Source organism: Pygocentrus nattereri, chromosome 8, assembly GCF_015220715.1.
Source record: "Pygocentrus nattereri isolate fPygNat1 chromosome 8, fPygNat1.pri, whole genome shotgun sequence".
NCBI lineage: Eukaryota > Metazoa > Chordata > Actinopteri > Characiformes > Serrasalmidae > Pygocentrus > Pygocentrus nattereri.
This window is the reverse complement of record NC_051218.1, coordinates 39,300,539-39,313,839: the sequence shown is the minus strand read 5'-3', so window position 1 is coordinate 39,313,839 and position 13,301 is coordinate 39,300,539. Positions and strand designations below refer to the sequence as shown.

General features: G+C 39.3%; 1 protein-coding gene across 2 annotated transcripts in view; it reads right to left on the bottom strand.

The window, feature by feature from the left end:
* ldb2a (LIM domain binding 2a) overlaps window positions 1-13,086 on the bottom strand; it is a 111,789-nt gene extending 98,703 nt beyond the window's left edge. The window contains exon 1 of one of the 2 annotated variants that reach the window (XM_017692053.1): window positions 12,834-13,086. In XM_017692053.1, coding sequence (XP_017547542.1) covers window positions 12,834-12,965 — 132 coding nt within the window. In that variant the 5' untranslated portion in view covers window positions 12,966-13,086. The remainder of the gene's footprint in view (window positions 1-12,833) is intronic. The other variant, XM_017692050.2, reaches the window with a different exon arrangement.
* Window positions 13,087-13,301: the final 215 nt, after the last annotated feature.

The following is a 13,301-nucleotide window of genomic DNA, read 5'->3' as shown; positions in this document are numbered from 1 at the left end:
ATGAGCGGAAGCAGCAGAAAGATCGTGTCCTTCAGGAGTTAGCCTCAAGTTAGTCAAACCTGAAGACCCCATCTATGCCCCTTTCAACAAGCAAACAGACTAGATGTATACTTTTGTATGTATATTCACATTTTAAATCCATTCATACAATTGAAGGTGACAAATAAGGTTAGAACGTTGCTAACTGACCACCTGCTAGCATTCAGTGTCATTACCATTCAAGAGTTTGGAAACATGCAATCATACTTAAGATCTTTGCTATTTTATTGGTAACAATAAATTGTACCACACAGGAAAACTCTATTCATCCCTTAATCCTTCAATCAAACAGGCTGGTTTTGTTACTTTAAGACTAATAAATGTAAATGATCTCTATTCTGTTTGGCTGTCTGGTACTGTGCCTTATTGCAAAAGCGGTCCAGGTTAAAACACTCTTTATAACTTCAATGTGAATGGGTGGGGCTAAACTGCTGTAGGCTGAATAGGTGGATATATTAAATATGTTGTTTTTTATGACATCATGAAAACCAAAGTCCAAACAAGTCAGGCTGTATTATTCAACATCTTAAGTATTTTGGGAACAACAAGAGGTTAAAAGCTACAAAATATGGGGTTACTATCTATTTACAGTCACTTTTTCTGTATTGCTATTTGATTATTAATTTTGGTAACAAGAGACATCATTTTTGGATTGCATTCTAGCTTTTGATGTTGTATAGCTGCCGAAGTCATTTTTGAATCATCAACAAGCATTTTTATCATTCCAGACTCCTTTAAAATGCAATATTTATTTGTTTATAACCTCATATTGCTTTCACCTTCTGCCCAGATGAAGGACACCAAAGCCAAAATGTTGGCATTTTGATTTATTATATTTTGACTTTGGCTTAATAAATAGTCCTTAGAGGTCTAGTCCAGGCCTACCTTGTATACAGTGGCTTTGTTAGGCCTTTTTATTCTATATTTTCTCAAAAGAGACTATTCCTAATAAACATATAAAGCATCACAGATGCGCCAACACTGCTACATGGCATGATAACGTTCAAAACATGATGCATTTGAGAAGCAGAATATAAAACCTTGTAAAACTGTAAATAGAAAACCAATGGATCTCTACAGTAACTTTTCTATTGCTCTAGAAAGTCTGTATGTTTTTGTTGAGAGGTATTATGTTCTGGTAGTTCTTGTTGTTGAGGCATGTATTATGCACACAATCTCTTGTAGAAACACCCGACGAGTGTCCCGTCCAGCACAAACAGCACAAATTCCCTGCATTTGTTTGTGTACACATTTGGAGCGCTGTGCTGTTTGGAACCTGATTACGATGCGGTGGGCACACTGCTGAAGAATTGCATTAATTGTTGCCTTTCACAGCGCCCTAATTGCAGGGACCGAAATCATGATTTCAATTAATGCGTGATTAATTGTGCATGTCTATTATGAATTGTATTAGCTATCTGAATAATAATACTAATTATTATAGAAAATAAGAGCATAGCATCTTCAATGTCAATCAAGATTTTTGACAAACCTTCATATTCAAATACAGCATTCGAAAATAAAGGCTGCACTCAGGGCTACATCAAAAACATGATTTAGATTGTGAGTGAGGAGGGGGGGGGGCAACCGAAAACAGGAAGTTGGTGAAAATGGGCGATCCCTCTTTATCTGTTATCAGCCCAACACTGTAGCCTGGAAGGAACTGTGGGAAAGTCGCAGGAAAAAGGTGGGACTATTGTCCTAGCATCCTGCCAGCTTCTCCACCACCTTATTGTTTCAAACAATCCAATTTTTTTTCACTGCAGTTGTGTTTTCAATGTAATCTATCAGATAGCAGGCAGTGCCCCCATAACCCCTCTTTGTGTAATAATAAAAGGGCCTATTGACAAGACAAAACTATTGTGTTATGTTCATATTACAGAACGTTTGACTCCACTGTACACTTCACTTGAACTCTGTCATGTAGTAATAACATGATAATGTGTATGACTAAACAGATGTAATAAACATGTAATGGCATATCACAACATCACTAAACAGTACTAAACATTCATTATGGCACTTGTTTACATTGTTTCAGGTCTCAGATTTTGCTAGTAGGTTAGTGTTTAGTCAGATGTAATGACTATTCATCATAAAATGACATCAGTATCATAATGCTATAAGAGAGGTGAGACAGTAACTGGAAGGCAAACTGGATGTTTCTGATTGTGCCTTTGGGAAAGGCACTTGACAAAATGACACATTTCCCTTATAGGGTCAGTAAAGTACAATAACAATAATATTTATCATACTCCAAAAAAAGCAGCCTGTTTACATGATGCTGGGCTACTGCATTTTATTTATTTTTTATTTTATTCATTTGTAACCATCTTCAAATAACCTATGTATTAAATAAGTAACCACATTTCTGTAGTTGTTATCCAGGTACATCTAGTCCCAGTACATATATTTTATAAATGTTTTGTATCAGTCTTGACCCACAACTGCCATATCAGTGCTGCCCTAGTGATCATAGCGACTACAGAATCATGAGCATACAGTTTTGTGCAAACAATTGGGCACCCCTGGGGAAACTGTTCACTTAGAAAGTCAAGAAGACATGCAATTTGACCAGAGTGCCCAAACTTTAGCACAAGACAGTGTCTCAAGTTGATCTACTTAGTGCTTAAAACTTTGTATTAACAGGGAAACCAGAGGTATGTATGCATATATGCATACTCTAAGTAAAGCATTGACACCTCACTTACAGTAATGTAACAGAAAATATATACTACAATTATGTGGATGAAGTCAAGAATATATTTTTGCATAGTTTTATGTTTATAAATCAGATGTGTGCACTGTATGATCTCGTCTAATGGCTCTAGAAAGTCATTGTCAGCTCCACTGAAACTGAATAAGAGTGCAGTACAGTGTCACATTGCTGTGGGCAAGGTATAAGATCCAGTCTGATTTCTGTAAGACTTCCACCAAAACGTTCATTTGGGGAGCTAAAAACAGCCATTTAATCTATTCTTCTCTTTCAAAAACATGATGTTTTATTGTTTAGGTTTTGACCTGTAATCATCATGATCTATAAAGATCTATTTCTTTGTGACCCACACTGCTTTTTGAGTGCCAAACATGCATTATATATCCAAAGGTTTATAGACTCCTCCTCATCTAGTGTTTCTTCTAAAATCAAGGGTATTAATAGGAAATAACATCATCTACTCTTCTAGGACGTTTTCACTCTAGATGTTGGAGAATGCTGTTCCACTGCTCCACAACTCAATGCTATAGGAGCTTTATACCTCTCTAGCCAATGCTTGGCACTGGACAAGGTCACCTTAGGGTCATATGCACAACTGAACACCTGTGTCAGCAATAGATGCCCCTAAAATGTGTTGATTTCATTCAATAAAAAGGGTGTCTGAATAGTTTTGGGCATGTATTGTACTTTTTTATTCAGTTGGCTTTTATTATGACTCATCTGAAACAAATCAATAATATGCATTTCCTTAGCGAGCTGAAGTCCAGTCTCGAAACCGCAGGACATCCAACAACAAGGACAGACAGCACAGAGCATCTTTGGTAACACTTTACTTGATGGGCTTCTACATAACACTTTCATAACATCTCACATAAACACTTCATAACAGGTTCATGAATGTTTAAATCAGCATTTATAATGTATACATGTTTCAAATGACATTAATATGGACTTTTATGTCATTTTACTGAGATATATTTATTCAAAATAAATACATTTTTATTATTATAAAATACATTTTAATATAAATACATTTTTATTTTTATAAACTATTATTTATTTTTTGTCATTTCTGGACAATAAAAATAACATTGCTCTACCCCTTTGGTCATTAAGAGCTTTGACATACATTTCACCTATACTTCCAACTTCTTTTTAATTATTATTTTTTTTTTAAGCATAGGCAGTAGATTACTCATAAATATGCTGTGAACAATGTACAAGCCAAAATTTTAGTATGGTGGTGCATGAAGGGATTTTACAGGCTGTAAAACTCATCCATTCTCTGTAGATGCTGGGCAGTCAAATACATGTAAGTAGACTTTAACTTCACTTTTGAGGTCAAGGCAGAACAGAGTTTATTGATCCTTGAGATAACAATGCAACACTTAGCCTCAGTAACCAATCATATTTCCACTTTCTCCAATACCATAAGTGAGGAAGAACATCACTAAAAATAAAATAAGCATTAAAAATCTAAATCTAATCTAAAGTCTGACATAATCTTTGAGATAACAGTGCTAGAATTTAACCACTTAATGACCAAAAAAGTCATTTTTTATTTTTGCTTGTCCAGAAATGAGATATTTTACTAAAATAAAAAGTGAGGACTTTTATTTAGAAAAATGACAAAATAGTCCATATTAATGTCATGTATAACACATATGCTTTCTGAATGTTGATCTGAACATTCATGAACATGTTCTAAAGCGTTTATGTAAGATCTTGGGAATGAATTAACGTGTTACCACTTCTTTCATGCAGTGACAGGAAACATTGTAACACACAAAAATCTCCCGTTCCACATGCTGATCCATTCTACTGCACCAGAGGCCACTAATAGGTGGACTGCGGTCCGAGTCCGGACCCAGGCAGACCTGGACCTATAACCGATAAACTATGGAGAATTATATAATTTCCACAGAGTGGTCGTATTTTAATCGGCACTACTTTTGTAAACTTGCAGTATGGTTTAGAGGCCCAGGGAACTCAGAGCCAATCGCATGCGTTGTAAATATGTGCCGCCACTCAGCCAATCAGATCTGTGCATTACAATGTGCACTGAGACTCTAGGTGAGTGGCGCACACACAGGGGGGGGGTGAGGCGAGAGACAGCAGCCGGAGAAGAAAGTGAGTCACATGGCGTGCTCTTAAAATAGAAAACTGACAATAAATGTTATTGAAACATTACAGAATTGCACTGTATTTGATTTGACATTCAGTTGTTAACTGCACAAGATTTTGATATAACTACTAGGCTACTTCAGTAAACAGTATATGGCACTGAACCATAATGCAAGATAGGCATTATGATGTTCTGGACCTTTGCTTGATGACATTTTCTCTAACTGGACCGTACTCTAACTGTACTATACCCAACCTTGTAAAAGTTTAAGCCTCCGAGTGTATTGTATGTGTATGAGTATATTTGTATGAGAGGTTAAACAAGATGAGGTTAACAAAGCTAATGCTCTTCCTTACAGTATATAGCAACAAGAGGTGAGGAAGGCTTTTCCCATCTTTCGGCGCAAAACAATCCACCCATTACCTGCCATGCGCAAAATCAATTAAACATCAGGTGTTACAAATGATCATGATCTGTCGAATGACTTGCCATTCAGAGGCAACAGCCGCTATAATAGGACTGTAGAGGAGTCGCATTGATTGGTTTATCTCTGAGAGACTCTGGGAGTGAGTTGCTCTTCAGCAAAATGCATTATCGATCGGTTTCAGATTGGGATAGGGCATCATCGGCAACCTCCATTGCTCTTTTACATAAACGCATCCCATTCCGCAGCCATTAGACAGAGATTCATAAAGCGGTGCTTCCATTTGTTTTCGTCCTCTTGACCTCTTATGGATCCTCCTGTATGTGTTTCTTTCTCTCTCGTCCATGCTCTCTCTCTCCCTCTCTCATGCTCCCTGCCTCCCCTCCCATCCCTCTCCACCTCACTTTCCCCCCTCCATCTGCGAATATTAATGAGCAGTATGCTAATGAGCTTACGAGAGCTGGGGTCGACAAGGCTCCTCCTCTGAATGTTAATCGGCTGGCTCATTTGCATACTCTCCAGAGCCAAGCTACTCTGCGAACCTGCCCGCCCGCAGCAAGAAATGCATTCAAGTCATCAGGTATTACAACAGGTACCATGTTTGTGAGACACGGCTCCCTAACATACATATATAGAAGCCATTGTTCTCAATATTGAGGACATGCACTGAGCTACATACGCACCTATTGTTTACATGTCACAGACAGCCAAAGAGATAAGCAGTGAAAGGTCAGGGTTTCATTTCAGACACTGGTTTGGTTCTCTAGAACATAGACACAGAATGTGGGAAGCCTTCAGCCTAGACACTTTGCATACAGCATGATCCAGAACTTTCCATATGCAAAGCAGAATGACTGTTACACACTGGCTCCATGTTCTTGTATCCTCAAAGGGAACCATTAAGCCAAAAGTGAGATTGTTCTTCTACCTAAAAAAAACTATTAAGAAGCTGCACTCTTAAAAATAAAGGTGTCAAAAAGGGTTCTTCACACTATACCATAGGAGAACCATGTTAAGGTTCCCTAAAAACCTTTCAGTGGATGGTTCTAGAAAAATGAGATGGCTGAGATGTGTGAGTGGGAAGAATCTTTTAAGTTTACATAACATCCACATAATGTAGAGATTGTAAAGAAGTGCTTTTAAACTGCTATATAAGCCTTTTAGGGGAACCCCAATAAAATTTCAAAATGTCTACACAATTTAATGGTTAGAGTGTAAACAAAATCATTCAGAGTGGTTTGGTGTGAAATGTTCCATTCTAGAGAACCTTACTTATTTAAACTGGTGGTGAAAGGAACCAGATGTCTGAGTTTAATGTTTCTAAAAGCTCCCTCAGAGGAAGTTATTACATGAAAAGGTTACGAATGTGCTGTTTCATGCCTCAAACATTGTTTAACGATGGTGTTGTATTATGGTTTTGGCCTAAAAAGTCTGGTAAATCCATTTGAATACATTCATGGTTTAGGGATACATGCAGGGCAAAACAGTCCCCAAAGAAAACATACTTTTTTCAGATTTTCCACTATTTTAAAATCATCAGCGTTACACATAAAAACGGAGACACATGGAGATTCATTGGTGGTTGGATAGTAAATAAAATGGACATATTTGTGTTGTGGATATGGTGACCCCTGGTTCCTATCACCACCACTGTAAAGAAATCTGAGTGTCTGAATGTCTTTATTTATAATGCACTAATGGAATTATGAAAACGTTGAAAAAATGAGTTCCTCTTTAACGTGAAGATTCTTCAAACCTTTCATCTCTTTATTTCTTTTTAACACATGGTTTTATGGAACCATTAGTGGTTCTCTTATGGTATTGCTTAAAGACCCCTATTTAAGAGTACTGGGTAAAAAAGGCAGCCTGTAATTGGTAAAGATGCTTAATGTTTTTATGATGCTCTTCAAACTTTAAAAAGGTTCCTTGGACATTTTGTGTAACATAATGGTTCTTTAGGAACCACCTACTGAAAGGTTTCACAATGAAAGTAAAAGTGGTTCTCCTATGGCAGTGGTCACCAACGCTGGTCCTGAACATCTACTTTCCTTCAGGTTTCAATTCATCTACCATCTAATCTACTTATCTACACTACTGCACTTGATCCAAACAAACAATAACTTCTGTAGAAGTTCATTAGCTGGTGTGACAAAATGTGTTTGGAAGTAGACTCTGTATGAAGATAGATCTCCAGGACTAGGGTTTGTGAGCACTGTCCCACCAAAGAATCCTTTCTGGTACCTTTTTTATTAGATTAAGATTTCTAGAAGATCAGTAAGACTAAAAGGGAAAAGGTGACTCCCAATTGCAACATATAAGGCTTGGTTATATGGTTTAGCCACTGTACCACTCTGATTACACACAGCAAGCAGTCAAACAACAACAAAAAGCCAACACAATAAATGCATAAAAAAGGAGTTATGAAGGGAACAAACCCATTTAACTTCATCCTGCTATTCCATCTGAAGGGACCCACAGCAAGAGCTACTTGAGGTCTCAAAGAGGCGGCTACTCTGTCTTGTTGTTAGTTTACAGGAGGTAAAGGGCTGTAAATGGAGCACTGTTAGACTCCACACAGCTCAATTCATAATACCTCCATCACATGCTGCGGGTCAGAGGACTCGAGTCAAGAGTCAGGACTTGTCTAAGCTTCTTCAGCTCGTACCCCACCTTCATTCCAACGGTCTGATGTGTGCAACTCCATTCAGAGCTCTTTTAATGGTCTGTTTTAAGATGTTGAGTCTAGTATCTGTTATATATATCGATACCGGCTGTCCATAAACCCTTTGGCAGCTCACAACATAATCTTTTAGATTTTTACCAATATTCCAAGCTAATATTCAGTCATATTTGTTGCACTCTGAAAGCGTACAAGTAACCTAGAGCTAAAATGTCTGTATTTTATTGTATCAATCATTTTATGTAATTGTAACCCCACAGAAATACATGTAATATCTAAAATGATCTAAAAGCTACACTTAGCCCAATTTCTCCATTCTATAAATGTTTTTTTTGCCAACATTGTCTTTATTGATTTTAACCAATTGTAATGTTTACCACAATATTATAAAGATATCTAAACACTCGCACAAAAAACCCAAAAAGCAAACCATGAACAAAAATAAGAAAAAAAAAAAAAAAAAAAAAAAAAATATATATATATATATATATATATATATATATATGTGTGTGTGTGTGTGTGTGTGTATATATAGACAAGAATATGGTACTATCTTGAACCATGAGTATTAAAAAAACACTTTGCATGAGTCAATGGTTCTCTGCATTGTGAAAGCATTCTTCAGATTCAGTGCTGTAAAAGGATTCTATACAGAACCCTTTTGAAAAGGGTTCCATATAGCTCTAAAAAGGGTTCTTCTATTGTCAAGCTTGACATAATAAAAGAACCCTTTTTGGTGCTATGCAGAACCATGTGTGTAGGGTTCTAATCATTAGCACTAAAAATGCTAAGTTCAAGATGAGGTTTAGGTTGTATCTGTTGTACAAAATACCACACCTTAGTGTATAACTCGCTAAGTTAGGCCTGATTCTTCACTGTCTGCATGGGTTTATCACATAAAGCTGCCGATTCCAGATGATGAATGACCACAGCGACGTCTCCCTCTTACAACCAGCCCTAAATTACCATAGGCTTCTTATGCACATTACACCACTGAGCCAATAAACAGCACACTGATTGCTAGCACGATATTAGCAGTATTGCAGCGTTGATTAGCCTTTTGTGATGGCATGCTTGTTCATGAGATCTCTCGTGAGAAGTGGTCAGGTTTTGAGACATCAGACCTTTAATAGGGGAGCCTATCAAGTGCCAACATCTTTTTCTTTCCAGACATGTTTGTTAGAACCGACGTGCAGAGCGTTCTGCTATGCTTCCTTGGTCTTCCTTTCAGAGGCGATGGGAGACGCATCGATGCCTCGTGGTCAATGACCAGGAACCGGCCATTTGCTTTGCACAAACACCTCAGCGACTTCATTTATTTCTCTCGGCACTTGTTTAATTTGTTTTCCACTCTTAATTCTGTAAATCGCAATAGCTGTTTTTTTAAAGTGATAGTCGTACATGAGAGCAGAGGTTCTCAGACAGATTCATCATCGCTCCTCAATAGAACATCTTATCAAGATCAATCACACGAACAGATTTAATCTAAACGAAAGCCGGTGCGATAAAAGAGCACGGTGCAGAAGATTAAAATGACATATTGAGCCTGTGTTTACGTTAGCCTGCTTGGTAAGTGCCGTTTCGAAGTGGAAGTCTTCAGGGGCTTAGGCCACGGCTCATGCATTATGCATGATGTTGTGGCACTGCATCTCGGCAACACAGCCCACATCTCCTTAAAGTTACACCACCTCCGTCTAACGCCCCAGCTGCAGCTGCTTCTGCTGCCGCTACTCCATCCACGCACTTCTGTTCGTTCGCGGGTGCAGCAGGTTAGTGTTTCAGCCGTTCATCACCAGGATTTCAACAGGGAATAGCAAGAATGGAGTGATAAGCTTAGTAAGTCAGTTAGAGTAGCTAAGGAATGGGGTTATCACATCTATAGCGTTAGATACCTTTGCATCTGTGATGCCGTAGCAGTGGTACACAAGCCTTAATCTCTACGCTCTATGGTTCAAATGAAAAATGTTATTGTCCACACTTGCTCCACACTTGGAGCTTCAAAGGTTCTTCAGTGAAGGCTATATATATATATATATATATATATATATATATATATATATATATATATATATATATATATATATACACACACACACACATACACACACACACACACACACACACACAAGGTTCCACAAGGTTCCATAAAGTTTTCTGAGCCATGTCCCAAAGATCTACCACCTAATCCAGGTAATAAATGCCTCTGAGAACATATCAGTATCAAAGCCAAGTGTGTTGTTCAGGGGGATAGATCTCCAGGACCAGGACTGAGCACCCCTGCCTTAGAGGAACCATTTTAGTTCTCTATAGAACCACAAATGTTAATGAACTGTGTGAGTGTAAGTGTTCTTTATACTTTTTTGACGGTATAAAGGAACCTTCAAACAATGCAAAGCTTTTTGACCAATTTAAAGGTATACATTAGACAGTTCTTTAAACTTTAAGCTAAAGGTTCTTCACACACATGTCACATTTAAAGAACTGGGTCTCTAAAGACAGTTCTAATGAAAAATGGGATCATGCAGGAACCCTTTTTGGCACCTTTGACCACTTAAAGAACCACCGCATTGGTTCTTATCATATTTCAAAAGGTTGCTTTCTATGATTGAAAACTTGTCTTCACAGAAGTTCTAAAAAAATGTTGTTTATGTTTTATCAACTACCAAAAAGAGCCATAGAACATTTTGGGTTCTATTATATTGAAATGTTTCTGCTTAGAAGGTACTTCATGTCACACTTGAAAGACTAGCCTACTCTCCTAAAAATAAAGGTTCCTAGATGGCTCTAGGATTAGATGTACAGGATGTTCTAGGAAAAACATTCACTTGGAATAGAACCTTTACATCATTTGGAGGTTTGACTTTGACACTTGTATATCTCATTTATAAAAGCAGTTATTTACAGCACCATCCATTAACTAGTCCAGGTTCTTCAATGGCATCGATCCAGAAAACTTTTTGGTGCCTTTATTTTTAAAAGTGTAGACACACATTGTAATTCATTCAGCTTACGTTGCTTTAAGGTCTTTGAAAAAACACAACAACTTGCAAAACTACCACACAGTTCCTAAAGCGGGCGCGTGACCTTCAAATTCGTGAAGAATTTGGGCAGCGCTGGTTGTGAATGTGAAGAGGACTGAGTCGCTGCGCTCTTCTACAGAATTATGCAGGAAAGATCATCAAACAAATGCAATTCAGACCCCAATAGCCTCAGACAACACCTTAAAAATCTTCCTAAAACAATCTAAACAGTTTGGTAAAATGAAAATAAGCCAGCTTTCACAAGACTGGACAGAAGTGAAGGAATAAAATCCCAATATGGGCCTTCAAACCTGTTCAAGGTTGTATTGCTGAGATGTACTTCACCAGGACAGATGCTAGGATGCTTTTTAAATGAGTGCTATTCCACTTAAAATGTAACACACTGTTGGAAATGAAGGTTCTGTTCAGGTACATTTTTCTTTCATCAAGCTACAAACAATGTAACTGTTCCCCCAAAGGTACAACAGTGGTTTTAGGGTCCAACTGTACACCTTAAGTATGTGTGTTTTTTTTCCAGGTGAAAAGTACATACGCGTATCTTTCATAAACTATATAAATTTTAAAATAAAAAGCCTGGAGATGAGACGGGGACTGTGGAATCAGTACAGCTTAGAACATATGATTTCAGTGGATTATGGTCCAGTAATGTTCCCTGGCTAAAGATACTGAGATGTACCCTTGAGGGTCCCACCCAGTGCCAGCAGGGCTACTGCCCCAGTGACAGTTTTGTACCTTTGTTTCTGAGAGTGTAGGCTACTAAGTAGAGCTGGGCAGTATGACAATATGTATTGATATTGTACTAAAATCACTTACATTATGTCACGATATGCTTTAGAATGCATCAACCGCACTTAAACACTTTCCAACTGCATTTTTAATGACAAAGACAGCATAAATTATCCTGTTTACTGTGATTTACAGAGTGTACAAACATTTTTGATAGCATTTGTACTAAAAACCCCACATCCCCACTTTTTTCTAACTCATTAGATAAATAAACGAATACTCATCAGAAATAAATATCGTCTACTGAAAACTTTCTCAAGTATGGTGATATTACATATTCACCATAATCGCCCACCTCTACTACTAAGAGTCCCAATTCTGGAGGAAAAAAAAAGGTTAAGGTGTGTGTCTGAATGATAATGCGCAGTCAAAAGTATGTCAGGCAGCTCTACAGCTATCAGTCCTTTAATTCCACAGCTTTAGTCTCATAACACAACCAAACAGACATATAGCTCCGTGTAGCTTATTGGATGCATGCATGATTCATTAAAATGACTCTACTAAGAGTCAGTAAAGTCACTTCTGGGCACAAAGCCACTGTTTGGTTAGACTCATATGCGTCCACGTGGGTTTTAACTGGCAAGCCCCGTTCTCCAAGCATTCATACTTCACTGGATTTCAGCGCCCAGTAAAGCGGGTGGTCACTCCTTAGCAAAAGATGAGAGCGTCTGGACTGAACTTCACAGAATCTAGTCAACTTGAAAATGTCTCACGACTGCACATCTGTTTCCAAGCGGCTCGACCTGTTTCACAGGAGTTGCGCTGGAATTCGGGGTCACGCAGCGCGTGGCCTCCGCGGCGGGCGAGAAAGTGAGCGAAAAGCAGCACAACTAAGGCTGCCGCGCGCACGCGCCCAATCGCAACACCTTCACATGCACGTGCACTGCTGAACTGCAGGTGAAACTGCTATGCAAAAAGCAGGGGGTCCTGCCCCCCCCCACGACAACCACCCCCCCCGCCCAAAAAAACAAACACCCCAAACGGGTGTCGCCACTGCAAGGCTCGAGCCCGCGCTCGCTCACCTCGGTGCGGGACTGCAGGCGCTTGTTGAGCTCGTAGATCCGGTACTCGGGCTGCACCACGTACGGCGAGTGTCTCCGGTAGAACGGCGCGAAGGGCGACGAGTAGAACGGGTCGTGCGGAGGGTTGGACATGGTGGCGGGGAGCAGGGCGCGCGGCGAGCGCCTCCAGCATCCGTGCAGCGCGCGCCTGCGAAAGCTGTGGCCGGGCGGCACGCTCACAACTCTCTCCTCTCCTCTCCTCTCCTCTCTTCCCTCCTCTCGCGCCTTCCCCTCCCCTCCCCTCCCCTCCCTCCCCTGCTTTCCCCCTCCTCCTCCTCCTCCTCCTCCTCCTCTTCCCGGTCCGTGCGCGGGCTCTCATTGGACGGCTGAGGAAGGAAGGCGAGCGAGGTGAGCGTGGCCAGCACAAAATGCTGAAAACGCTCCAAGCTCGTGCGTGTTTTCATTGCCTTTCCCCCACCTCTTAAATCT